Raw genomic sequence first — 13891 nt, 5'->3', positions numbered from 1 at the left:
ACACAGTTGGCAAATAACTGGACCATACAGAATCCTTAGTAACGTTTGTAAATGTAGGTCCTATATTTACAAAATGTGCCTGTTAACAACAGTGTGATAATGACTCATTAATCAGGTTGTACAGTGGGCTACCTGCTAGTCAATAGTTTATTGGAATTTATAATATCATAGGTATGGTACTTTTTACTGGTGTGGTGTTCCCACTATCCAGCAACACGATATATCAGTGGTCGAAGTGGGGGAAACAAAGTATGGGAACTGTGGGCGGAGAATCAGAGGGCGGGAATAACCCAAGTATGGATCAGTGGGCAGAGCCAGAGGCGTGGCCAGAATGCGCAAACATCCCAACTTTTTGTATTTGTTTGGTTTCACTGCCCAGTTTTATCAACCAATGGATACACATGATTATTTAAGGTTATAATGAGTTATTAGGCACTAAAAAATTTTTTGATAGGGTCTAAGGGAAAGTTTAGTGACCTGCCTCAGTTCTAATCCCCTAAATCTACACTATGAAACAACAAAACAAAGAACTGGGGGTCTAATGGAATCCTGCTGAATGAGCAGGAATGCAAAAATAAAGGGCTACTAAGTCCCACATAACAGAGAAGAGAGTAAAAGAACAGAAACAAAGAGGAAGAAAAAGAAAGAGACAACCAGATGCAATCTAGAAGGACCTTAGAGCGGAATTATTGGATACCCATCAATTGTCTGTGTGATCAATCTTATCATCTGGTTATCCAATCCAAAATGAGATGCTTCTCTTGATCATAGAGAACATCTAAATGGGAGTGATTTCACTCGTGGATGGTCCAAGGTTGTCAGAGGATTGGAATGGGAAAACCAACCATAGTAGGATGATAGGACAATTGAAAGGAGTGCAGTGCTAACAAAAGACAGTGAAGTGGTGTATTAAAATAGAATTGCGAGAAAACACTACCAGTTTAATACGTGTCTCACATTCTAAATAAAACAACAGTGCAGAAAAGCAGTGTTAAACAAATAACTGCTGTGTGAAAAGGTCGACATGTTTCAGCCAAATGAGATACATTTACCCCTGCGGCTTTCTTCAGGACCTATGTTGTTGTATTCTAGCTACTGCAATCAAGTGAAAATGTATAGTGATGAAAAGAATAGATAAAGACAAAAAAGTAAATTTATCTCACTATCATGAAAAAGTGGCACATTATACCACCTTAGGTAAATCCTCCGTCTCAAAAGGATGCTGCGTGCATCTGTCAAGAAAGCAAATGGAAAATGTCTCAGTCAAAAGAAAATAGAAGTAGAAGTACTCTCATTGTTATATTCAAACCCAACTTCATGTTAGAGGGCTTACCCGTAATGATCGGGGAACGGACCTCACCTCGCATGGATCCTGACTCAGGACTAGGAGGCCCCGCTCTGTATAAAAGAGAAAAATGAGCTACCAATCTCTGGAAAATAATCATCGAGCACTTAAAGTGTCTTCAAAAAGAGAGAGGGTGTACTAGTGTGGTAAACTACTAGTAACAGATATTGGTAGAGTAAAAACACACATGTGTCGTTTCGAGGGAAGAGACACACACAAATACTCTCCGGCAAGGTGTCGTAAGCCCAAGGGAGAGACTGTATGTCAAGATACATTGAACATAGCATTTCTTGCCTGATATACCAGCCCCTATGACTGATCAGCAGTTGTAGTAGTGAAAGGGTTTGCAATATGATGTTAGAGGCAAGGGGGAATCAATAACTAAGTATGACAAATGTTTCCATAGCTAGTGTAGAATCTCGTATGGAAACTGTTGGGAAAAAGTTCTCATGACCTCGTTTCTAAAGCAAGTGCAGCTAGAGTGCCCAGTGTTGTCTGGAATAGGGCTCAAAACAGTCAGGCGGGTGCTCACCTCTCCGTCGTTACCTCGTTGTGGCTGCAGAGTCAGGAGGGAGGTAACCCGGACTTCCAACGCGGCGTTCTTATAAAGCCAGCAGACCTCGTAGATTTAAAAACGCGAAGAAACTTCCTTGTCCGTCATCACCTGTTACCGGAAATGCAATCCGGACTACAGGGTGACGTCATAATGGAGATTTGTGTAGTTTATTATGGATTGCCTGCTAAAATGTTGATTCGCGCGTACCAAGTTAGACTGGAAGAATAACCATAACTAGCATAAAGATCAGCAGGACTTGTGCATGCGGCCACAAAGAGCGTAATATTATGGCAAAGTCATAGTATATAATGTTAATGCATAATTATAGTAGAGGCGTCAAGGACTACAAAATGACGTCACGATGGGGGCGTCTGTAGTCCATTAACCGCGCTACAGATGTAACTCGCGTTTTAAGCTACAAATACGAAGCATGGCGAGATCGCACCATCACATACATTAAGAATGTATAGTTTGTGGGTGTGAGAATGTTATATAGTATATTAAAGCTCTGTATTGAGTATAACAGTGTGTTCTATCTCTAGAATATTAATGTGCAGATGCCTCGTTGTTTAGAGGGGAAATACAACCTAAACAGCATAATGACCTTGTTCTAATGTAGATATTAAAAGGTGTCCTGTAACAACTGAGGCCACATGCAGGTTCCAAAGTAATAAGGCACACTGAACAAGAGAAAAAAGGAAAACAGGAAAACACAACCCATTTTATATGGTGGTCCATGGAATTTCATCATTTAGACCCCTGACATCACTATGTAGCCTAAACACCCATTTCTGTTCTTTCGTGAAGAGGTATTTAGTGATGTCAACGATGTGTGATGGTATTAGTGGTTTTTCGAGCACAGTCCAGAGAAAGTCTTCTGCTTTGTGATCTTTTTCAATGAAGTGTCTGGTTAATTTGGTAGTTGATCTCTTACATCTGAAGGAACTCTTATGTTCTAACATACGAGTCCTTACTTTCCGGGTTGTCATACCCACGTATTTGCATTGGCACGGACAGGTGATTAGATAAATTAGATTGTCACTGTTGCAATTGGTAAACCTCTTTTGCAACCAAGGTCTGTTGGTGCCTATATCGATGGAGGTGGTGTGTATCGTTTGTGGGCAAATAGAGCAATTGCCGCAGGGGAAGTGGCCAGTCACTGCGGGGAGCTCCCATAGTGTGCCTACCGCTCTCTGTGGAAGGGTTTTCGGGCGGGTATGTACTAAACGGTCCCGTATGCTGCCAGATCTCTTGAAGGAGAACAAAGGAGGTGCCAGAGATCCATCGCATGAGGTCAAAATACGCCAATGTTTTCTGACGCTTTTTTGTATTTTGTTAGCCATTGTGCTAAACGTAGTAACAAACGTCATGCGTTCAAGTTTGGGTTTCTCAAAAGCAGGTTCCAGGAGTGCCTCACGATGATTGTTAGTAGCCCGCTTTAATGAGCGTTTCACCAATCTTGGGGGATATTGTCTAGAGACCAGTTGTTCCGTAAGGGCCTCGGCATGTTTCCTAAAGGTATTCACAGTCGAACAATTCCTACGAACTCGCAGGAACTGTCCAAAAGGTAAATTATCCCTTAGTGATTTAGGGTGTTGACTGTCGTATCGTAGTAAAGAGTTACGAGACATAGGTTTACGATAGAGCTCGCTTTCTAAACCTGTAGGTGTGACAAAGATGGACAGATCTAGAAAGGCTAACCTTTTGTCATCAATTTCGACCGTGAACTTTAGGAACTGGTTCCTGGTATTGAGCCATTGATGGAAAAGAAGGATAGACGCACGGTCACCTCTCCAGACCACCAGCACATCATCAATATAGCGTTTCCACAGTCGGATAGACTCAAGAAACGGATAGACTCAAGTTATGGTTATTCTTCCAGTCTAACTTGGTACGCGCGAATCAACATTTTAGCAGGCAATCCATAATAAACTACACAAATCTCCATTATGACGTCACCCTGTAGTCCGGATTGCATTTCCGGTAACAGGTGATGACGGACAAGGAAGTTTCTTCGCGTTTTGAAATCTACGAGGTCTGCTGGCTTTATAAGAGAGGTGACCGTGCGTCTATCCTTCTTTTACATCAATGGCTCAATACCAGGAACCAGTTCCTAAAGTTCACGGTCGAAATTGATGACAAAAGGTTAGCCTTTCTAGATCTGTCCATCTTTGTCACACCTACAGGTTTAGAAAGCGAGCTCTATCGTAAACCTATGTCTCGTAACTCTTTACTACGATACGACAGTCAACACCCTAAATCACTAAGGGATAATTTACCTTTTGGACAGTTCCTGCGAGTTCGTAGGAATTGTTCGACTGTGAATACCTTTAGGAAACATGCCGAGGCCCTTACGGAACAACTGGTCTCTAGACAATATCCCCCAAGATTGGTGAAACGCTCATTAAAGCGGGCTACTAACAATCATCGTGAGGCACTCCTGGAACCTGCTTTTGAGAAACCCAAACTTGAACGCATGACGTTTGTTACTACGTTTAGCACAATGGCTAACAAAATACAAAAAAGCGTCAGAAAACATTGGCATATTTTGACCTCATGCGATGGATCTCTGGCACCTCCTTTGTTCTCCTTCAAGAGATCTGGCAGCATACGGGACCGTTTAGTACATACCCGCCCGAAAACCCTTCCACAGAGAGCGGTAGGCACACTATGGGAGCTCCCCGCAGTGACTGGCCACTTCCCCTGCGGCAATTGCTCTATTTGCCCACAAACGATACACACCACCTCCATCGATATAGGCACCAACAGACCTTGGTTGCAAAAGAGGTTTACCAATTGCAACAGTGACAATCTAATTTATCTAATCACCTGTCCGTGCCAATGCAAATACGTGGGTATGACAACCCGGAAAGTAAGGACTCGTATGTTAGAACATAAGAGTTCCTTCAGATGTAAGAGATCAACTACCAAATTAACCAGACACTTCATTGAAAAAGATCACAAAGCAGAAGACTTTCTCTGGACTGTGCTCGAAAAACCACTAATACCATCACACATCGTTGACATCACTAAATACCTCTTCACGAAAGAACAGAAATGGGTGTTTAGGCTACATAGTGATGTCAGGGGTCTAAATGATGAAATTCCATGGACCACCATATAAAATGGGTTGTGTTTTCCTGTTTTCCTTTTTTCTCTTGTTCAGTGTGCCTTATTACTTTGGAACCTGCATGTGGCCTCAGTTGTTACAGGACACCTTTTAATATCTACATTAGAACAAGGTCATTATGCTGTTTAGGTTGTATTTACCCTCTAAACAACGAGGCATCTGCACATTAATATTCTAGAGATAGAACACACTGTTATACTCAATACAGAGCTTTAATATACTATATAACATTCTCACACCCACAAACTATACATTCTTAATGTATGTGATGGTGCGATCTCGCCATGCTTCGTATTTGTAGCTTAAAACGCGAGTTACATCTGTAGCGCGGTTAATGGACTACAGACGCCCCCATCGTGACGTCATTTTGTAGTCCTTGACGCCTCTACTATAATTATGCATTAACATTATATACTATGACTTTGCCATAATATTACGCTCTTTGTGGCCGCATGCACAAGTCCTGCTGATCTTTATGCTAGTTATGGTTATTCTTCCAGTCTAACTTGGTACGCGCGAATCAACATTTTAGCAAGCAATCCATAATAAACTACACAAATCTCCATTATGACGTCACCCTGTAGTCCGGATTGCATTTCCGGTAACAGGTGATGACGGACAAGGAAGTTTCTTCGCGTTTTGAAATCTACGAGGTCTGCTGGCTTTATAAGAACGCCGCGTTGGAAGTCCGGGTTACCTCCCTCCTGACTCTGCAGCCACAACGAGGTAACGACGGAGAGGTGAGCACCCGCCTGACTGTTTTGAGCCCTATTCCAGACAACACTGGGCACTCTAGCTGCACTTGCTTTAGAAACGAGGTCATGAGAACTTTTTCCCAACAGTTTCCATACGAGATTCTACACTAGCTATGGAAACATTTGTCATACTTAGTTATTGATTCCCCCTTGCCTCTAACATCATATTGCAAACCCTTTCACTACTACAACTGCTGATCAGTCGTAGGGGCTGGTATATCAGGCAAGAAATGCTATGTTCAATGTATCTTGACATACAGTCTCTCCCTTGGGCTTACGACACCTTGCCGGAGAGTATTTGTGTGTGTCTCTTCCCTCGAAACGATACATGTGTGTTTTTACTCTACCAATATCTGTTACTAGTAGTTTACCACACTAGTACACCCTCTCTCTTTTTGAAGACACTTTAAGTGCTCGATGATTATTTTCCAGAGATTGGTAGCTCATTTTTCTCTTTTATACAGAGCGGGGCCTCCTAGTCCTGAGTCAGGATCCAGGCGAGGTGAGGTCCGTTCCCCGATCATTACGGGTAAGCCCTCTAACATGAAGTTGGGTTTGAATATAACAATGAGAGTACTTCTACTTCTATTTTCTTTTGACTGAGACATTTTCCATTTGCTTTCTTGACAGATGCACGCAGCATCCTTTTGAGACGGAGGATTTACCTAAGGTGGTATAATGTGCCACTTTTTCATGATAGTGAGATAAATTTACTTTTTTGTCTTTATCTATTCTTTTCATCACTATACATTTTCACTTGATTGCAGTAGCTAGAATACAACAACATAGGTCCTGAAGAAAGCCGCAGGGGTAAATGTATCTCATTTGGCTGAAACATGTCGACCTTTTCACACAGCAGTTATTTGTTTAATACTGCTTTTCTGCACTGTTGTTTTATTTAGAATGTGAGACACGTATTAAACTGGTAGTGTTTTCTCGCAATTCTATTTTAATACACCACTTCACTGTCTTTTGTTAGCACTGCACTCCTTTCAATTGTCCTATCATCCTACTATGGTTGGTTTTCCCATTCCAATCCTCTGACAACCTTGGACCATCCACGAGTGAAATCACTCCCATTTAGATGTTCTCTATGATCAAGAGAAGCATCTCATTTTGGATTGGATAACCAGATGATAAGATTGATCACACAGACAATTGATGGGTATCCAATAATTCCGCTCTAAGGTCCTTCTAGATTGCATCTGGTTGTCTCTTTCTTTTTCTTCCTCTTTGTTTCTGTTCTTTTACTCTCTTCTCTGTTATGTGGGACTTAGTAGCCCTTTATTTTTGCATTCCTGCTCATTCAGCAGGATTCCATTAGACCCCCAGTTCTTTGTTTTGTTGTTTTATAATGAGTTATTGACAGTAAAATGTATTCACAAAGTGGGATATGCTTCTAATCACAGAATGTCCCCAAATACGATAAAATGTGGAAGCACAAGCCATTTGTCTCCGAGCCATGGAGTTTCTGTCATCAGCACTTCTCCCTTTTCCAAAACAGCAGTTCAAACATGAATGGCTAAAAATCCTAGTTTCCAAATGTTTTCTAAATAATAATGGCTCTGCCATATTTGACTCATAATGCAAGATCTGCAGCATGATCTGACCATTTAAACTAATAAATTGTTTGTAGCTCAAACGTATCAAAAGTTAATAAAAAATGTGACTTGTGTTGCTGCGGAGTAGATGACAGTTAATAGCTCACTGTTCTATCTTAGGATTTTAACTTATAAACTGCAAGCAACAAAAGGATCTCTCTGACAAAAGCAGTAGCCCACTGGCCTATTTACATTATGTGCATTTTTGTGATCTGCATGGTACATGTTCTTTGCAGCAGGTACATTAACCCTCTGAGCTACCTTTCCATGAGTCAAATCTTCCATTAGACAAAATTCCGATCTCTCTCTAGGAAGAACATTAATCATCAGAGTCATCATGACATTTTTATTGTTACCGAAAATTACTGGAGGCCAGGAAGGAGGCAGCAAGTGCTTTTAAAATCATAATATACTTGCAAAAATGATGCCTCCACCTAAAGTCAGCACCTGGTGCGGTCACACCGGTTGCACCGCCCTAGAGCTGGCCCTTCTCAAGGGTCCTGTGATCTCAGTGACAGGGTCACTGTTGTTCTAGGGTGTACTGCTTCATAGGCCTGGCCGCAAGACTGGAGGTGAACTTCAGTATGAACACTTGTCATGCTAGGGTCCACCTGCTGGTGCTACGACACCGGGGCTTCTAATGTCTTGCAAAGCCTTCTAAGGTCTAGCATGAGATAGTGCTCTCTCAGGAGAGTGGTCTGGAGGACTGGTTATTAAGGCTGAACCTGGTTCCCCAGTTCCAAATTCAGCAGCTCTGGCCATAGTGCCACATACTCTCCCCCACTGAACACCATACTGCCCCACTGAGAAAAACTCAAACTGCCTTCAACTACAACCAAATTGTTGCCGGCTATAAACACCTGGATGCGGCTCAATTTAAATTACGCACTGGGCAAGAGCAATATGTGGCCTACAAAAAAAAGTGACAGCATCCTGGAAAAAGCAAACAATCATAGGGGATGCAAAATTTTGCAATCCATGTGAAATGTAAGCAGTAACAACATGGTTACCTTAACGCTTTTACACTCACTGTTCAGAAATCTGTGAGTGCTTTTGCCTGAAATGTTAAGGACATGACAACAGGGCCCTGAATGGACCCATTTCAATGGCCATTGCTTATATCCTTACAAAACGTAAGCAGTATGGTAAAAAAAGACAACATCCCTAGATACAGAGCAGCAGTACAAATTTTGTTTTTCAATTCTCACATTGCAGTACCTCCAGGATTGGTGCACTAGTTCCAAGCCCAGGGAAAACAAAGCCAAGACAACAAAAATAGTGCTTCACTGGCAAACTCTGTAAAAGGGAAGCTAATGTGTTTGGGTGTGAATAAAATCAATCTGGCCAGTTTGCTACCACTCTGTCTTACTTTATTTAGTTATTTATTTTTCATATTTTTAAACTTTTATTCCAGATGCTGCACTTTGGAATTAAATGTCAGAAAAATACGACATTGATTTCCGGCAAAAGTGATTTTCGTATTTGGATCCATTTCACAGGGAAGCAAATAAAAGAAAGGAGAGGAGACAGTGAGTTCTGCGCACAGGCACCTCCTCCTCCTGAAAGGTTAGGTTGCTAGACGCACACCGGCCCGGTTGGTGTCACCCCACGTGAGGGTGTCACCTGGTGCAGTCCGCACCCCCATAGTGACGCCGCTGCGTAAAGCCCATCCGAAAGGGCCAATGGTCATTCTGGAATGTTCGACGCAGATCGGTCACGTGGCACATATTAAAAGACAGTGGGGCATATTATCAAGCACTGCGTTAAAATTATCGCCGCTTTAGCGGCAGAAAACTGCCGCTAAAGCGGCGATAATGGGTTTGATAATATGCCCTTGAGAATTCTCAAGGGCATATTATCAAGCCCATTATCGCCGCTTTTTCGGCTGCTAAAGTGGCGATAATTTTAACATCGTTTCTTGATAATATGCCCCAGTATGCACTAAGATGGAGGTGCGGCTCACGCAACTCCTGCTTCTTATCTGTCTCCTCGGAGCAGCTGCCTTCAAGAAGGCCATATTCTCCTTATAAAAGAAGAAAGGCTGAAAGCAGACGGATTAGGTAAAAAAATAAAAGGCCAATGTGGGAGACCACCATGCAGAGTTTGTGTTTGGTGGCTGGTGGCTCGAAGGATTTCTGTGAAAGCAAAAAAAAAGAATATATAGGCATATCAGCAACAACCGGCGATAATTATCACTAAGTGCACTTAGCACTAGGATAATTATCGCCGGCTAGCGTGGAATTATATCGCTGAGATAGCGTGCTATTAGCAACGCTTATCTCAAAAGTGATAAAAATCCTAGCGCTAACTGCCTAATGTGAGATTATCGCTGGAAAACCAGCGATAATCCCACGAAGTTTGGTGATAGCTTGCTGATAGGGCCTCACATACTTAGCCATGATATCCACCTTCCATAGGATATCATGGCTATGTCAGTTTCAAAGCAGGCGTAAGGAAAGTAGCGATAACAGGGGTTATCGCTACTTTTCTTGTCGCTATGCTGCTTTGCGTGAGGCTTGATAATAGGAGAAATGTCGCTTAGCGACATTTCTCCGGTTATCCTGGGGAGGAACGCCCACTTTGCATCTCTAAATGGGCGTTCGGAATTCAGGCGCTAAGGCAAGATTTCACGCGATAGCGTGACCTTGCTGATATAGCGATAAAATTATCGCCGCTTTTCGGCCGAAAACGGCCGCAAAAGTGGCGATAATTTTATCGCCGCCTTGTAGATATGCCCCATAGAATTTGAGTTCAGAAGTATTTACATGAATTCCTTGTTTTTGAAGGTTTGGTCCTGGCAGCTCTCGCACAGATGTTGCCAGGAGAGTTACAGTCATGTGCCCCTAGGATAAAATGCAAATTGGTAGGTTAGTGGTCCTAGAACATAGGGTGAGCTCATGTCCAATGCTTCTTACCCAGCGATTGTAAATACACAGAGCTTTGGCCTCGATCTTCCACGTTTCCTTGTTCTTTTCCCAAAATACGATTGTCTCTGTGGAGTTATCAGCTGTTAGTGGCATCTGTACGCTAAATGGTACATCTTCTGCCCTCTGTGCCACTTCCGTGACCTATGACTACCCCTGACTCATATCACAAGATGCAATGAATAGTTTTGAGTATCGTCCCATTTGAAACTTTAAAGGTCCCACTCATTGGGGCATATTATCAATGGCCAGCGATAATTATCGCTGGATATTATCGCCATGATAACTCTATATTTACAATGCATAGCGCTATGGCGATAATATTTCAGCGATAGCGGTGTTTTCAATGGAACATCGCTGTTTTTCCAGCGATGTTCCATTGAAAACATCGATAACATTGCTGATAGGACCCTGTGGTCCTATCAGCATAATCCATATCCCATTAAAAGTATGCCTTAGTCAGGAATTTAACAGGTGTTAAATTCCTGAGTTAAGGCTGAGGTAGCGCGATTTTTTTTATCGCTGCACCTCCCTTGTTAATATCGCGAAGCTGCCTTCATGATATTAACATGTGTTGTTTTCACAGCCATGCCTCTTTTGTATCTCATTAGCGATGCGAGGCGAGGCTGTGAAAAAACGGGCTCTACATCAAGGAAACACGCGTCCTTGATGATATTGCGATATAATTATCGCTGCTTTTTGCCCAAAAACGGACGCTAAAGCTGCGATAATTATATCGCCAGCCCTTGCTAATATGCCCCCCTGTTCTTCTGAAGTAACTCACCGCAGAAGGCCTCCTGGAACTTCTTGGTCAGTTTTTCAATGACGTGGTAGCTCTCCACGTAGTCCACGTGGTCATCGAGCGGCTCGCTGGCGATCTGGCGCAGGATGCTCTTGTCCACGCGGCCCACGCCGATGGCAAAGATCTCCAGGCCGCTCTCTCGGGCCCGCGCAGAAATGTCCTTCACGCCGTCCTGTGGGCGGCCGTCTGTTACCACAATTGCGACCTGGGCAGAGGAGGAAGGAACGTGCATGATTAAATAAACAATTATTCTCCTGTGGGTTGGCAGCTCATTTTTTTAAAACACATATATATATTTTAAAATAAGACAAGAACATTGCGCTTACAAACACAGGTGTTTCAACAAATTGCTTCATTAGTGCTACGCACACCTGCACGCACCTTTGCAACCAGCTCGTGATTAAAGTTATGTACCGTATTCTCGTCTCGAGTGGGCAGTCACATTCCAAAATCAGACAGTCGGTAGCATAACACACATGGAACACATCTTAAGCATTTTTTGTGCTAAAGAGGAACTCACTTCAGGTACACCATGAAAACACTACAACTGTATGGAGGTCTCTCGCCTGACTTCTTGGAGAATGCCTTCATTGTGAGTTGGCACATGCCTAACACACGTAGCCGCTACACAAACATATGAAGGGGTATGTAAATACAGGTATGCAACATGCAATAGGAACAGAGAGGACACCAGTAACTGATTGAGTAGTAAGAAGCAGCTGGTAGCTAACGTCTCAGCAATGTTTATTTTTATTTTTTGCACATTTATATAGTCTGAACTCGACCCGAAGGTATTAGAGCGCTTTACAGGAGCACCGATTACGTTACACAAGAACACATTCAGGCATGGGGAGATTATGGGGCATATTATCAAGTCAGGCTATAAAATTATCGCCGCTTTAGCGGCAGAAAACCGCCGCTAAAACGGCGATAATGGGCTTGATAATTTTATCGCCTGGCTTGATAATATGCCCCTAAGGGGCATATCAACAAGGGCTTTATCTCTGCTTTTTTGGCTTTAAAAGCCAAAAAAGGAGAGATAAAACTAGCGCCCTATCAACAACAGGGTGCTAACATGCAAATTTGCATGTTAGCACCCTTTTACTCTACGCTTCCCCTTGCATCTCTAATGAGATGCAAAGGGGGCGTTCCAGAGTAAAATACTAGGAGAAATGTCGCTAAGCGACATTTCTCCTATTATCAAGAATGTCGCTAACCCTGTTAGAGACAAAAAAAGCAGCGCTAACCACGGTTAACGCTGCTTTTTTACGTCTGGTATTTTTCAGACTTAGCCATGATATCCTATAGAAGGAGGATATCATGGCTAAGTTTGCCTGTCCCTATCAACAAGGTAACGTGAGATTATCGCTGGGTTTCCAGCGATAATCTCACGTTAGCCTGTTAGCGTGAGGATTTTTATCGCTATTGAGATAATCGTTGCTAATAGCACGCTATCTCAGCGATAAAAATTCACGCTAGCCGGCGATAATTATCCTAGCGCTAAGTGCGCTTAGAGATAATTATCGCTGGTTGTTGTTGATATGCCCCTAAGTGATTTGCCCAGAATCACAGGATGTGGACGCGACCCCGAGGCTCGAACCCTGGTTTTCAGCACCAAAGTCGGCAATCTAGCCAGCGGACCACATCCTCTGCCCATGTTAGACTGATGTAAGAGGGCCTGGCCCGCGACTGGCTCTTTACCAGCTCAACCTACCTTAGAAAGTTTCTGCCCTGATAGGAATCCTTTACACGTCGCTGCAATGCGCACTTCTTCCTACATTTCTAAGACACCGCCCCTTGAAGGCTCCCCCGGTGAGCACCCCATTGTCACTGAAAAGGAAACCATTGCTCGTCCTGTCACTAGAACTCTTTAGAGTCCTTCCTACTAATGTTCACATTCTGAAATGTTCCTTTCCCTGCTATTGTGCATGGTATGCCATTGCTTCCCAGGTTTGTGATGTGACATGCAAACATATGTACATGCATAACAACATGCAAAACCCTAAAAGTGCCATACAAGCATTCAAAACAAAGTGCTAAAAACATTTCTGTACCACATGCAATTGGGACAGCATGTGGTCAGGGTCGGACTGGGAACACAAAGCAGCCCTGGCAAACTTGGGCAGACCATCCCCCATAAGGTGCACAGCAAGCGAGCGAGCGAGAGCAGCAAGCGAGCCTGACCACTACAAAGTGTGTGTTGTTTTTTTTTTTGGGGTGGGGGTCTTACCCCAAGAAAATCTGGAAATATATGGCAAAAATAGTACATTCTACAACACACTTTTCATAGTAAATGATGACCTTACAGTGCACCAGGATGCAGCCAGGGCCGGACTGGGAACCAAAACCGGCTCTGACAAAGTGCTCGGCTGGCCCCCCCGGGGGTTGGGAGTGCCACTGAGCTCTTTGCCAGGGCCGGTTTTCTGTCGATTTTGTTACAGGGCCGATTTTGCAGCTATGCTGCAAAAACGGCCCTGTAGCATAAACGGCCCCCAGGGGCCCAAAACCGTCCCCCACTCGTGTGGCGCACCGGTGGATTGCCCGGAGCCCGCTACGGCCAGTCCGGCCCTGGATGCAGCAATCTTTACTGGGGCTCTTCAATAAGTCTCTCACTATCACCCTCGAACAGTGCCTCTCATCTCGCCATAGCCCCTCTTTCACATGTATTTATTTGTTTTATAGCGCCTCTCATATCAGTGTAGGATATCGATGCATTTTACATCACACACATACTGAGACAATGAATCATTCATGTGTAAATCAGTGAATAGAAAATGT

General features: G+C 43.3%; 1 protein-coding gene across 1 annotated transcript in view; it reads right to left on the bottom strand.

Annotated features, from left to right (window-relative positions):
* The window catches only part of MATN1 (matrilin 1), a 159770-nt gene that overhangs the window by 48844 nt on the left and 97035 nt on the right, over positions 1-13891 (bottom strand). Inside the window, exon 3 of the mRNA XM_085647592.1 lies at positions 11096-11318. Within this exon, the coding sequence (XP_085503718.1) occupies positions 11096-11318 (223 nt within the window). The remainder of the gene's footprint in view (positions 1-11095; positions 11319-13891) is intronic.

Source organism: Triturus cristatus, chromosome 3_2 (genome assembly GCF_964204655.1).
Source record: "Triturus cristatus chromosome 3_2, aTriCri1.1, whole genome shotgun sequence".
Lineage (NCBI taxonomy): Eukaryota > Metazoa > Chordata > Amphibia > Caudata > Salamandridae > Triturus > Triturus cristatus.
Note: the sequence above shows the minus strand (reverse complement) of the source record. Positions and strands in the feature narration are given on the sequence as shown.